The sequence below is a fragment of the Engystomops pustulosus genome, chromosome 5 (genome assembly GCF_040894005.1).
Source record: "Engystomops pustulosus chromosome 5, aEngPut4.maternal, whole genome shotgun sequence".
Lineage (NCBI taxonomy): Eukaryota > Metazoa > Chordata > Amphibia > Anura > Leptodactylidae > Engystomops > Engystomops pustulosus.
In genome coordinates, this window is record NC_092415.1 from 195,986,041 (window position 1) to 195,999,183 (window position 13,143).

Below are 13,143 nucleotides of genomic sequence, written 5' to 3' on the forward strand. Positions count from 1 at the left end.
TAATGACAGTTACTAATAATAATTACACAGGTTTCTGTCACACAGGTATAAGGAGATCACAGCTCAGCCTCCCTGACTGTATACTTATTGTATGGAGAATATAGATGGAGAGGATAATGACAGTTACTAATAAAAATAATTTACTCCTGCAGTGTCTAGGATGGACTCCATTGCACCCTCCTGTATTCAGCGGGTCACATGACTGCGCTCTACATGGTACAATCCCCCATAAATTACCGCAGGTTGTACGATCACAGCAGTAAATGAGAATCCTGCCCCTACCTTCCCCTGACAGACGGGTGCTCTCCCCGACTGCGGACCAATTGTAAATATCCTCTGATTAATGCCCGCTCTGTAATTGTGCCCATCACTTATTTCCCCCAAGATCTGATGCCAAAGCTCATCAACTTATCTCATCTCCCCTGCAATAAATATCTCATCAGACGCCTGTGCGTGTAATACCTCCGTAAATTATTACCTGCTGGGGGGGTGAGACAGGGATTGCCAAGTGGATTCTGCCATTGCTCATATGGACATGGTCCAACTGCTCGGAATAACCGGATGCCATGCTTTATTACCTCCGCAGAGATTAGGAGGGGATCATTCCGATAACAACCTGCTCCGAGAGAAAGACTGCAGTCACTATCTGTGATTTGTATAATCCCAGAGCAAGATTCTAAACATCACATGTAAAATGTGTTCTATCTATCTATCTATCTATCTATCTATCTATCTATGTCTATCTATCTATCTTATACCTATCTATCTGAAGAAATAGATACATAATAGATACATTTCTTTAGATATAGATATGAGATAGATATAGATATGAGATGGATACATAATAGATGCATCTCCTATCTATATCTATCTCACTCATATCCATCTATCGTTTATATGATATCTATTCTTTCTTTCTTGTATCCTCTATCGCTCTATCTCTATCTATCATACAGCTATTTCCCTCTTGAGAATGGCACAGAACCAAGGCATCAATGTTAAACTTTCTAAACATAAAATGGACCAATCTCTTTAAATGGGTTCTACTGCTCCCCAGAAGTAAAACACCAGCATTGTATAGGGCATTTTATAGCAAATGTAGAAAAAGTTTTCCATCCGTCATTTTACAGAAAATCCACTTCTCATCTTAAACCTACCATGAGGAATCAGAAGTAGATATGATGGTAGGTTCCTCCCGCTGCCTCTGCCCTAATCTGCAATGTAATAATCCTGGAACCTAACTTGCTAAAAACTTTGATTTAGTATTATTTAAATTACCTGAAGAGGCTCCTGGGGCGGGGAGTAGCCCAGGGTAGTACACGCCCCAGTAGCCTCTGCAGGTATTACTAAATCAAAGTTTTTAATAAGTTAGGTTCCAGGATTATTACATTGCAGATTAGGGCAGAGCCAGCAGGAGGAATCTACCATCACATCTATTTCTGATTCCTCATGGTAGGTTTCCTTTAAGCAAATGAGCTCCTGAGTGCACCGGGGACGGGGCTTTGTCTGCTAGTGCACCTGTTTTCTTCTCTCTCTGCTGCCCAGCACCAACCAGCAGACCCCATTACACAATGAATGACACCCCTTGTAGAAAAGGAGAGCAACCTCAGGGAGATCCCCAACCCTGGTACATAAAGATATGTTATAATTTATACCATGCAACGCCCATTAGAAAAACAATTACTAAAAGAGAGCTAAGCCTATCACAGTATATCATTTCACTTAATAATAATGAACAAGTCTTCCCATTTTATAGGCTAATAAGAAAGCAATCCAGTGTTTTATGACACTTCCTGATACAATATGGCGTCGCCTGGTGTCTACAGTGTATTACCATGTTTATGTCCATCAAATAGACTGAGTGCTGGTGGACGCACATGCTCAGTCATTCTCCCCTTTAGCCTTGTCTGCCTATCAATCATCTGTGGGTCAGCCAATAGAATTAGCTATTTGACCTGCTTGTTAGGACAGGAGTGGAGCCTTTGTAATACACAGTAGTATATCTAAGTAAGAAGAATTTATATTGTTGGCTGCCAGAGGGATAAGGAGACTGATTCTGTTCAGACCCCACCACCAGTGGCACCATTGGGGGAACATGGAGGCAAATAAACTTTCTATTCCTCGGCAGTACCTTGCTGTGTGCATGCACAGCACTGGCTGTGTCCTTGCGATGTGTCCAGTAGGTGGCACTGCTACCACGTAGTCTGGTGCCTCTGCGTCCATAGTACACTGTGTTTTTCACTGCTCTCATTGGCATTCATTCCCATCTCTATACTTTACTAATACAATTATTTCAGCAATCAAAATGCAATGCTGCACCTATAAGTATTCATCTTGTCTGCGTAATGGAAGCAGTCTATTAGTGCAACTAGTAATATATCACTGTACCGAGAGACGGCTTGCCTCTCCTTAACTCTTTACTGGCCGTTTGGGAATGTTACATTACGTTATTAGTGCACTAGGATGACGCCAGATCAAGAACACATTGGACTGTTATCTCAGTTTAGATGCTAGAAGGGTAAATGTACTATTACGTATTGGTTAATGGGATTTATTGGGCAGTGTAAAGCATGGGAGAGAGAATGTGCTATAGACTGAGTAGGTAGAGAGCAGATTAGATCTTAAAGAAGACCCGTCACCAGAATTTTACCCCTCACACCAGTAATAGCTTCTGGTAGAGGGTGAAAAGTCCTGTCCATATCACCTAAAATTATCTGCTGTGCCTTTAATTACAGCTGCTTTTCTGATCTGCAAATGAGTCAACTTGTGAAGAGAAGAGTCATGTTTTCTCCATATTGCCAGTGAACTCCGCCTCCTGTGTCTCTGTGTCTTTTCAAATCTTGGTCTGAGCAGATAGGAAGTCCTCTCCCTGTCCTTACCAAAGTGTTGTCCCTCATAGCAATGCACACTGAATGGAAAATAGCAGATCGTTGCACAATTTCATGCACACTGCACCAATGTGGTGGGTGGAGCCACATGACAGTGGGTGGTACCAACATAGACAAAACGAGAAAAAGTTTGCGGAAAAATGTTAATGCTGGGATACCTGCGTCGCACCTTCTATGGAGTAGGGAGTAAGGTTTATTGTGCCTGTTCTTGATGACAAGTGAAGAAGAGATCTAGAAAACCATGAGAAATTGATACAGAAAATATATTGGACTGATACTTTGTATAACTTTTCATTATTTAAACAATATCAATGACTAGTTGTCCTTTAAAGGACAAATAAAGTTGTGATGGAACAGGAATACTTTTTATGATCAATGTATCCCTGGACTGGAGGGGGTTAACAAAAAATGATGTGATTAGGCCAATGCAGTTATCAGACTGACAGCGTGTGAAAGTCAAATGTATGTGTTTTATTAGGCCGGTATATCAGGGGGTTTATGTCTGGAGGTGTGGAGCTGCTTTACGAGGCCGCTTTATTTATTATTCTGTATTTATTGCACGGAACTGCGGTTTTAGCAAGTGTAAATGTCTAACGCCATTAATCACCTCGTACATTATCCGGCCTGATAAAAACCAAATCTTGTAAGGTTACTTGAGCGCGTCTCTTCCATCTTGACAGTGGCGCTATATGTTTATGTTTATGCTGATACGCTGTCATATTGAATATGGGCTTCATAAACCAAGGGCAATGCCTTATGATGCAACTTGGCCAAATTACGTAGCTGCCACCTCTTGGGGTCGCTACTCTTGCTGTTGCTTTAACTAAATATGTATCCCAAAGGTTTATTGATGACTTTTTTAAATGTATGGCTGTACTCATCAGTCCCCTACTTTGGGGAAGTAAATTTTTAGTGGTAGACTTGCATAGAGAATGACTGTGCTGGGTTCTTCTTGAGAGACCAAGACGGACTGTGATCTTATTTTTTTAATATTTTACAACCTCTGAAGATTTTTTTAAAAGAATACAGAAAGCGGACCTCCCCCCCCCCCCCCCCAGAGTCTTTTTTTTCTGTTGTGTACCTGGTTTTTGGATGATACTGTGCATTCAAAGCTGCTGTCAATGGTGGAAATCTAACAACTAGTTTTGGGTATAGTTTGCTACCTTTCGTTGACTAACAATGTGGTCTAGGACCTGAAATGATTTTTAGTGCAGTGGTAATTGGGGGAGTATAGTAGGGAGAATCCAGTTCCGCTTAAATACTCTGTGTACTCGTAAATTCTAACTATATGTAGAACACAAAGAAAAGACCTAAATGTCTAAAATATGAGAACAAAAATGATATGTGAAGATTGTCTTTTGCTATTTTGAATATATATATATATATATAATTCATTTTAAGATTTAATAAAAATTTTGGTTGTATTTGTAGGAGGGAACGGAGTATCTAATGAAGAGCCTGGCATCATGGCTTCCAAGTCTGCAAAAAAATGAAGGTGGAGCACCGGAGGCCGATGATGCAGACATAGTAGAGGTATGTGAATTTACGGAAAAATATCAAATGACATGGTGCCCCTAGCAGTCTATGGAGAAGGGAACAGTGCTGGAGCTAATGGTGGTCAGATTTTATATGTTATAGGGCAGTGATGGCGAATTTTTTAGAGCCTGAGTGCCCAATCTTCAACCAAAAGCCACTTATTTATTGCAAAGTGCCAGCACAGCAATTTAAGCAGTAATTTATTTCTCCTTGTTCTTTGACAACTTTCAATCGTATCAGCCTCCTGAAGACGCCAATGCAGTTGAAAGGAGGAGGGCAAATTCTATCATTGTAAGAAGATTCTGGAGGCAGATTCTTTGAGTTCTGTCTGGTGAACTCCGTTCTGGGGTGATGGCCCGGGTGCCCACAGAGAGGGCTCCGAGTGCCACCTCTGGCACCCGTGCCATAGGTTCGCCACCACTGTTTATAGGGGTTGGCCATTTTTCAATAAATCTCTTCCATTAGACATGTCTCTGCATGTAGATGTACATGTGAATTTGCCTCCTTTGAGAGCTTCAGCCTTCCCTGTTGGGCCTGACTTCTATAATACAGCTGACACCCGCCGCTGTTAAAGGGAACCTGTCATTAGAAATGGGCCTTATAAACCACTACCTGTATGTTGTCAAGCAGCTGAACACCTTCTAGTTTTTGTCTCTTTCACGGCTCAGAGTGCTTCCTTCATGCAGAAAATCCACTTTAAAGTGAGATGTAAACTGGTATAAAGTCAAGGAGGTGGAGAGTTTTACATTGAAGTTAAGCTCCGCCTACATCCTCCCATGTGATTGACATAATGCACCAGACTTCAGGATATCTGCCTTATGATGTTTCTCGATGCAGGACTATCAATTACAGTGAAGGAGGTGTTTTAGCCAGGGAGAGCTTGACTTCAGTGCTAAATTCTCCGCCTCCTTGACTTTATACAACTAATTCACATCTCACTTCAAAGCTGATTTTCTGGATGATACCAGCATATGGGGTCATGAAAGAAACCTTATCTGGAAGGTGTTTAGCTGCATGACAAAACAATTTATAAACAATTTGTAGGAAGGAACGGAGTATCTAATGAAGAGCCTGGCATCATGGCTTCCAAGTCTCCAAAAAAATTAAGGTGGAGCCGATGATGAAGACATAGTAGAGGTAAAACAGGTAGAGGTAGTGGTTTATTAGGTCAATATCTGCTGACAGGTTCCCTTTAATTTGCGTGGTTAACCAAATTATTTTCCCGTCTGTGTCCCACCCACTCCCTTTGGATCGGACTGTTCCGGATTTACAATGGCCGTGAGATTTGACTTCGTGGGTCGGCATTGTAAAGGGTTAAACCTGATATTTTTAAGTAGCATGTAAAGTATTGGTTCTGTCTGTGGAGTGGACTGAGATTCACAGCAGTTGCAGCAAATTGAACAAGTGTCTCCACAGGAAATGATTGCAACACAAATAATGAGATGTCAGGGAGCGGCGGCTCCGGCGTGAGTTATGATTGGCTCCGCTCTGCATCAGGATCGGGATGGGAGATAAGTAACGGGGAAAGAAGCGCCACAAAAGTGTAGGCCTGGCGATACGGAAATTACTCCATATAGATAATTACCACTGATCGCTTTTCACCTCTGGTGATCGATCACTTTCCGTTACACATCCAGTACATGACGCAGCGCCGTGCCGGATCACAGATGCAGCAAATATTTGAAGGAAAGAAAACAACGGGAATTCACTGGAACGTAAGAGGTTACATAGAAGAGGATTAGATAGCAGAGTTATAAAGGAGACAGAGGAAGTTTCTATCTCACCCCAAGTGCTTTGTTCACATCAATATTGGCCAGCACTTCCCTTTAATGCCCTAAATAACTCAATAACTAAAGCTATGTCAATGAGATACAGGTACAGATTCTCCAATACTTTCTATGTGCAGTGTAGGGGAGACATAATAGCAACCAGTCTCCAGCTACTAGCACACTGTAACAGCCTATGAAGCTTTAACATGGAGGGGCTCTGTTAACACCACCCAGAACCTTCTTGACTCATTAGCATAATTTTAAAAGTTGATTTTAGAAGAAAAATATACGAGGATGACCACAGTCCCGGTGCCTGGATCTATGAGTAAGTGTCCTTTGGTTTATCAAGAAGGATTTTGATGGTTGGTTTCCTTCAAAGGAAACCTACCATGAGGAATGCAAAGAGAAAAATAGAAATTTTTTTTTGGATACAGCTCACCCAATGAAGAAAATCTCTTGGACTGTGGGAAAAGGAGGTCTCGCAGGGAGGACAACGCTGAGTCGCTTCAGGTGAGTATCATCAAGGGGTTAAGTAAAAACAGATTAGTGTGCACAATGTCAAAAGGAAGTCCGAAACGCGTCAACTTTTTGACATTGTGCAAACTAATCTGTTTTTACTTCACTATGGAATAAAGACTCTATGTTTTTAAACGGATTCGCTGGAGAAACTTTTTCCTTAACCCCTCGATGATACCATGAGGAATCTACTATCAGACGTAGATGTGATGGTAGATTCCTCCTGCTGCCTCTGCCCTAATCTGTAATTTAATAATCCTGGAACCTAACTTGTTAAAAATGTTATTTTGCTAATATGTAAATTTGCTGCAGAGGCTACTGGGGCGTGTACTAGCCTAGGTGGGCTCTGGGAGCCAAGGCTACTCCCCGCCCCAGTAGCCTTTGCAGATAATTTACATATTACTAAAATAAAATTTTTAACAAGGTTCCAGGAGTATTACATTACAGATTAGGGCAGAGGCAGCAGGAGAAACCTACCATCACATCTACTTCTCATGGTAGGTTTTCTTTAAGCCTACGGACACGTTGGTGGGTGGACTGACCGTACTATGCCAGACTAGGTTGATGAAGTTGAACTGGTAAAAGTAGCGCCCATTTCTTATTTATTTATTTTACCAATCTTATTGTGATGTTTCACCTCCGCAAATAAACATTGTATACGCTGAGCATTGTAACGCACCTGGCTTTTTCGGTTGCTTATTCTGCATTTTGGGGCCTATAATAGAGACTTGTTATCTGTGTTAGTCAATGAAAAGGCCGGCGGTGAGCGGCTCTACTCCATTCTGATGTTCCTCCGCCGGTAGTCGCCTTTTGCATTTCATCTTATCAGTGTCAGAGCCTTCAGTCGGCGGCGGATTAATGCTGGGATTGTGGCGGGAAGCTGTGAGCATTGATCCTGATAAAGGGACGGCCTAATAAGACAACACACTGGTCATTAGCCCGAGCGTTTTGTCATTTCTATGGAAGGCCGGTTATCTCTGGCCGCATACCGGCCTCCTACACTCCCTTTCTTTTGGAGGCCGCTGGGCCGAACAAAGAGACTTTGTCTTTAGCTTGACTGTACATCTATCCAACGCTAATGATTTCTCAGCCTTCCTTCCCCCTCCTGTCACTCTTTATTCTTTTGCGGGAGGATTTGTGGTCAGATGTACAGTCGAGCCGCTTTCTTTACTCCTAATTATATCCAGTTTTCTCCCAACACGTCGCATTCGTCTTCTTGTGTCCCTGCCGCTTGGATCACAAAAGACCATAAATGACAAATATTGCAGAGGGATGAGCGAGGATTGGAGGGGGCGCGGGTCATCGGAGACATTTACCGTGTTGTTTATGCTTATGTTACGTTTTGAAGTGCAGTTTTTTGAGTTTTAGGGGCTTTTTTAATCCCTTGTCCCCTTGTCACACTATATGGGGTACCTGGCTGATTGGGGGATGAACTCTTCACCAATGTGCCCTTTCTTTTTCCAAGATGAGTTAAAGGGATGGAGCATTACTTAGGTAGTGGGAAACGTATTTTGCTTAAAGGGGTTTTTTCCAAATTTGGAAGCAATTCTGAGTACAGATGTTTGCAAAACAGGGGAGCAACTGAATAAAGAACCTGTTCTCAATGTGGTCAAGAGGATACCAGTAATAACATATCCGAGTGTGGTCCAGACGGTTTGTGATCTCACCACTCCACCGGGCTAGCGATAGAAGACCATCCAGGATCTCTCCAGCATCCAAGTTCCACCACAGACTTGGCGCCCGAAGTCTACAATGGATCCTAAATGCATTCGGATGGATGCTTGGTGCAGGTCACCAACATGTTAGTCCAGGAACATGGAACTGCCAGAGGAAGGATGAGACAAATAAGAACACATACTTACCATGCTCTGGCTCCCGGGTTCCTGTTTCACGTCCAATTTTTAAGGTTTTCAAGCTTGTGCCCAACTAGATGTTCTGGGGATTCACTGGACCTGTTTCGCCCAACAAATGGCCTCCTTGGACCAAAGGACGTCATTTGTGTTTTCTTAAAGGGGTATTCTCGTCTGGGCATTCACATTCAGTTTCACTAATCTGCCATATGTAAACATTTCTTCAATTGGATGTTATTAAAAAAAATGTTCCTGTGTGAAGATAATTTCTCATAAATGTAGCCATGTTATCCCTTAGAAATGAGATAGCTTCCTCGGTTACGACCACGTCACACTCTGGCAGTGGTGGCCAGACTTGCGCTATAGAGTCCTGCCTGACCACCTGGCTTCAGAGATCATTACCACAGGACGACTGTGGGACTTGCAGTAATTCACGGACATTTCATATACAAAAACTTTTTGTTTATTTGTGAAATCCATCCAGCAGAGGTGGCCGTATCCGAGGAAGCCATCTAGTTTCTAAGGGACCATATGGCTACATTTATGAGAAATTATCTTCACACAGGAACATTTTTTTTATAACATCCAAATGAAGAAATGTTTATGTATGGCAGATTAATCAACCTGAATGTGAGTGTCCAGACGAGAATACCCCTTTAAGGACTTCACCTCACATGTTGTGCCCTAGTACAAGAAGGCCACTCATTGGCTAAAGTGTTTTGTGGCCACATGGAACTTTCAAACTGAAAACCGTAAGTATTGGAGCATGGTGGGAACCAGGAACTGTAGCAGTGTGAGTATGTAAGGGAAAAAGGGTTTCAGCTTTGCTGTGTAGATTGTGACAGAATGTTCTCAATGTGATCAAGAGGAAATGAGCAATAAAATAAGTATCTAAGAGTCACCATATCTAAGTGTGGTGCAAAAGTTTTGTGATCTCACCACTCTACTGTGGCTTGGGATAGAAGACCATCCAGGATCTCTCCAGCATCCAAGTTCCAAACTCCACCAGAGACTCCATTCAACCTTTAGGCCCAGAGTCTACAATGGTTCCCAAATGCATTTGGATGGATGCAAAGTGCAGGTCACCAACATGTTAGTCCAGGGACATGGAACAATCAGGAGATGGCCGACTTGAAAAACAACACATAGTTACCATGCTCTGACTCCCAGGTTCCTGCTTCTCCTCCAGTACCTTGGGCCCAACTAGATGTTGTGGGCTTTCACTGGGACTGTTTCACCCAATAAGTGGCCTCCTTGGACCAAGGAACGTCATTTGTGTTTTCTCAAGTACTTCACCTCCTGTGTCCCCTGGTACAAGAAGGCCACTCATTGCATTAAATAGTTTGGTCTGTGAAGCAACAACAGTGAGGGGCTCATTAGCATAACGTTAAAAGTTGATATTAGAAGGAAGGAGGCCATGGATAACAAATATAAGAAGATTATCACAGTCACGGTGTCATCACAGTGTATCATGATGGATTTTGTTGGTCTCTCTCACCCCCACATAACTTAAATCTCCGATTTTTATTTTTTTATTCAGATGTTTGTAGCTAAATGTGGCGTTTTGCGTCTGTAAAGTTTGCCTTAAATTAGTAAAATCCCCCTTATTCAAGAAAAAAAAAGGAAACTTTTTGACCTTTTTATGCATTCTTTAAAAACTCGTCCCCCGTAGATGTTACCATTGACTTTGTGTGTTTGGTTTTTATGGGCTATTTAAGAAACGCACACCCTTTCCATTCAGCGGAGCCATCGCAGCCGTTCCTCACTTATTTCCACCATCTGTCGCGGGTAGATGGCCGCTCCTCGCCAGACGTAAACTCTTAACACTTCTTTGGCCATTTGCATATTTGACGCTGATGGAATTGATCAGACATGTAAATCGTGTCTCCAGGAATCTGTTATCTCCGGCCAAAGATGTAGATTGATGAAGTGTTGGGATTACATTGTCTCTTCCTTCTGACACTCTGTCTGCCGGCAGAATTTACATATGCGAGGCGTCTTCACACTTTATGGATGGGCTTTAAACCTCTTAATTCTCATTGCTCCTGTCTTCTTCTGCATATTTATCACCAGAGGTTTAGCAGCAAAACTTCCATCATGAATATATTATGGACAGTTTTTGTCAACCAGTCTTATTTCCTTAAGTCGAAAAGTTGGGGTTTGCTTTTGAAATCTTCCTTAAATGGATTCTGAGATTTTAAAAATATATATTTTTAGAGAGATTATAGAAGATGGTCAAAATGGAAAGGGGTTACAGAGAGCGTCTCTGACTTTGGAGGACCGTGCCTTCCCTGCATTACTAAAACAACACATTGATGTTAATGAGCACTGTGTAATACCTTATTTGCTCTGTGGGAGTGCTGCAGCAAAACTCTACACTTACCATCAAGTTTCTCTACAGCTGATCTCTGACGGTCTAAGCAAAGGGATGTCTAAAGCCTTAAACCCTTTTAAATATGATAAACTAACTTGCCTGAGAAATTTATATAGACTATTATTAGAGCTTCCAGTAATAGACGAAGGCCGTGTTTCTTAGGGATCAGGAATTTAAAGATGCTCTACATACAGAGCTTAAAGGGGTTTTCCCACTAAAGAAAATTCTCACATTTCAAGTTCATTTTAACCCCTTACTTAACAATTTTATTCAGTGTTATTGCTATTTTAGCTCCTATCACTCCCTAGGCTGCTCAGTGCAAAATCCCAGGGTGTGGGCGGGGCCTCTCTAAACAGACACATTGGGGCACATTTACTTACCCGGCCCATTCGCGATCCAGCGGCGCGTTCTCTGCACAGGATTCGGGTCCGGCTGGGATTTAAGATGGTAGTTCCTCCGCCGTCCACCAGGTGGCGCTGCAGCGCCGCAAATAATCTTAACGCCCCGGAATGCACCATCCCATAGAAGGTGAAGGTGAGCGCTCCCCAAGCGACACATTTTCGGTTTTTAAATGCGGCGGTTTTTCCGAATACGTCGGGTTTTCGTTCGGCCACGCCCCCCCCGATTTCTGTCGCGCGCATGCCGGCCCCGATGCGCCACAATCCGATCGCGTGCGCCAAAAACCCGGGGCAATTCATGTACAAGCGGCGCAAATCGGAAATATTCGGGTAACACGTCAGGAAAACGCGAATCGGGCCCTTAGTAAATGACCCCCATTATGATCCATTTAGTTCTGTGGGGTGACCATGTATCAGGGTACAGGTGTATATACACTTTGATCTGGCTTCTGACATTGTACTAACACACTGACACATAGAAAGATAAGACAGATCAGAGATGCGTGAGATTACAGAGAGGCTGACAGACCATTACAGTGTTACACTGTCTACAGCAGTGATTTTCAACCTGTGTGCCGCGGCACACTAGTGTGCCGCGACACAAGGTTGAGTGTGCCGCGGGGGAAAGTTCCCCGAACTAAGCTGCCCCGATATCGAGCTGCCGCCGCGCCCCCTTATTTATGCCCCATACTTACCTCCAAGCCCCGCGTCGGCGATCCGCCCATCTTCTGTAGCTCCTGCACCGCGCGGCCCATGTCACGTGACTGACGCGACCTGACGTCAGGTCGCGTAAGTCACGTGACCAGAGGCGCGCGGTGCAGGAGCTACAGAAGGTGAGCGGATCGCCATTAGGAGTGAAGGTACGCGGAAGAAGACATCAAGGGTAAGTATATAGGGTTATTATTTGTATAGGGAAGGCAGCTAGGGTCTTTGTTTTTATTAGTAAAGGTAGGCTGGGGCTTTTTATTTGTTAAGGGAGGCCTCTAGGGCCTTTTAATTAGTAAAGGGGGGGCTCTAGGGCCTTTTAATTAGTAAAGGGGGGCCTCTAGGGCCTTTTAATTAGTAAAGGGGGGCCTCTAGGGCCTTTTTATTAGCAAAGGGGGGTCTCTAGGGCCTTTTAATTAGTAAAGGGGGGGCTCTAGGGCCTTTTAATTAGTAAAGGGGGGGCTCTAGGGCCTTTTAACTAGTAAAGAGAGGCCGCTACGGGCTCTTAATTTGTAAAGGGAGGCCGCCACGGGCTCTTAATTTGTAAAGGGAGACCGCTAGGGTCTTTTAATTAGTAAAGGGGGGCAGCTAGGGGCTTTTTATTAGTAAAGGGAGGCTGCTAGGGGCTTTTAATTAGTAAAGGGAGGCAGCTAGGGGCTTTTTATTAGTAAAGGGAGGCAGCTAGGGCCTTTTTATTAGTAAAGGGAGGCTGCTAGGGGCTTTTAATTAGTAAAGGGAGGCAGCTAGGGGCTTTTTATTAGTAAAGGGAGGCAGCTAGGGCCTTTTTATTAGTAAAGGGAGGCAGCTAGGGCCTTTTTATTAGTAAAGGGGGGCAGCTAGGGGCTTTTTATTAGTAAAGGGAGGCAGCTAGGGCCTTTTTATTAGTAAAGGGAGGCTGCTAGGGCCTTTTTATTAGTAAAGGGAGGCTGCTAGGGGCTTTTTATTAGTAAAGGGGGGGCTCTAGGGCCTTTTAATTAGTAAAGGGGGGCCTCTAGGGCCTTTTAATTAGTAAAGGGGGGCCTCTAGGGCCTTTTTATTAGCAAAGGGGGGTCTCTAGGGCCTTTTAATTAGTAAAGGGGGGTCTCTAGGGCCTTTTAATTAGTAAAG

General features: G+C 43.3%; 1 protein-coding gene across 2 annotated transcripts in view; it reads left to right on the top strand.

Annotated features, from left to right (window-relative positions):
- Positions 1–13,143, top strand: part of LOC140134286 (uncharacterized) — a 253,868-nt gene that overhangs the window by 13,315 nt on the left and 227,410 nt on the right. For both annotated transcript variants that reach the window (XM_072154872.1, XM_072154874.1), the window contains exon 7: positions 4,320–4,421. In XM_072154872.1, the coding sequence (XP_072010973.1) occupies positions 4,320–4,421 (102 nt within the window). The remainder of the gene's footprint in view (positions 1–4,319; positions 4,422–13,143) is intronic.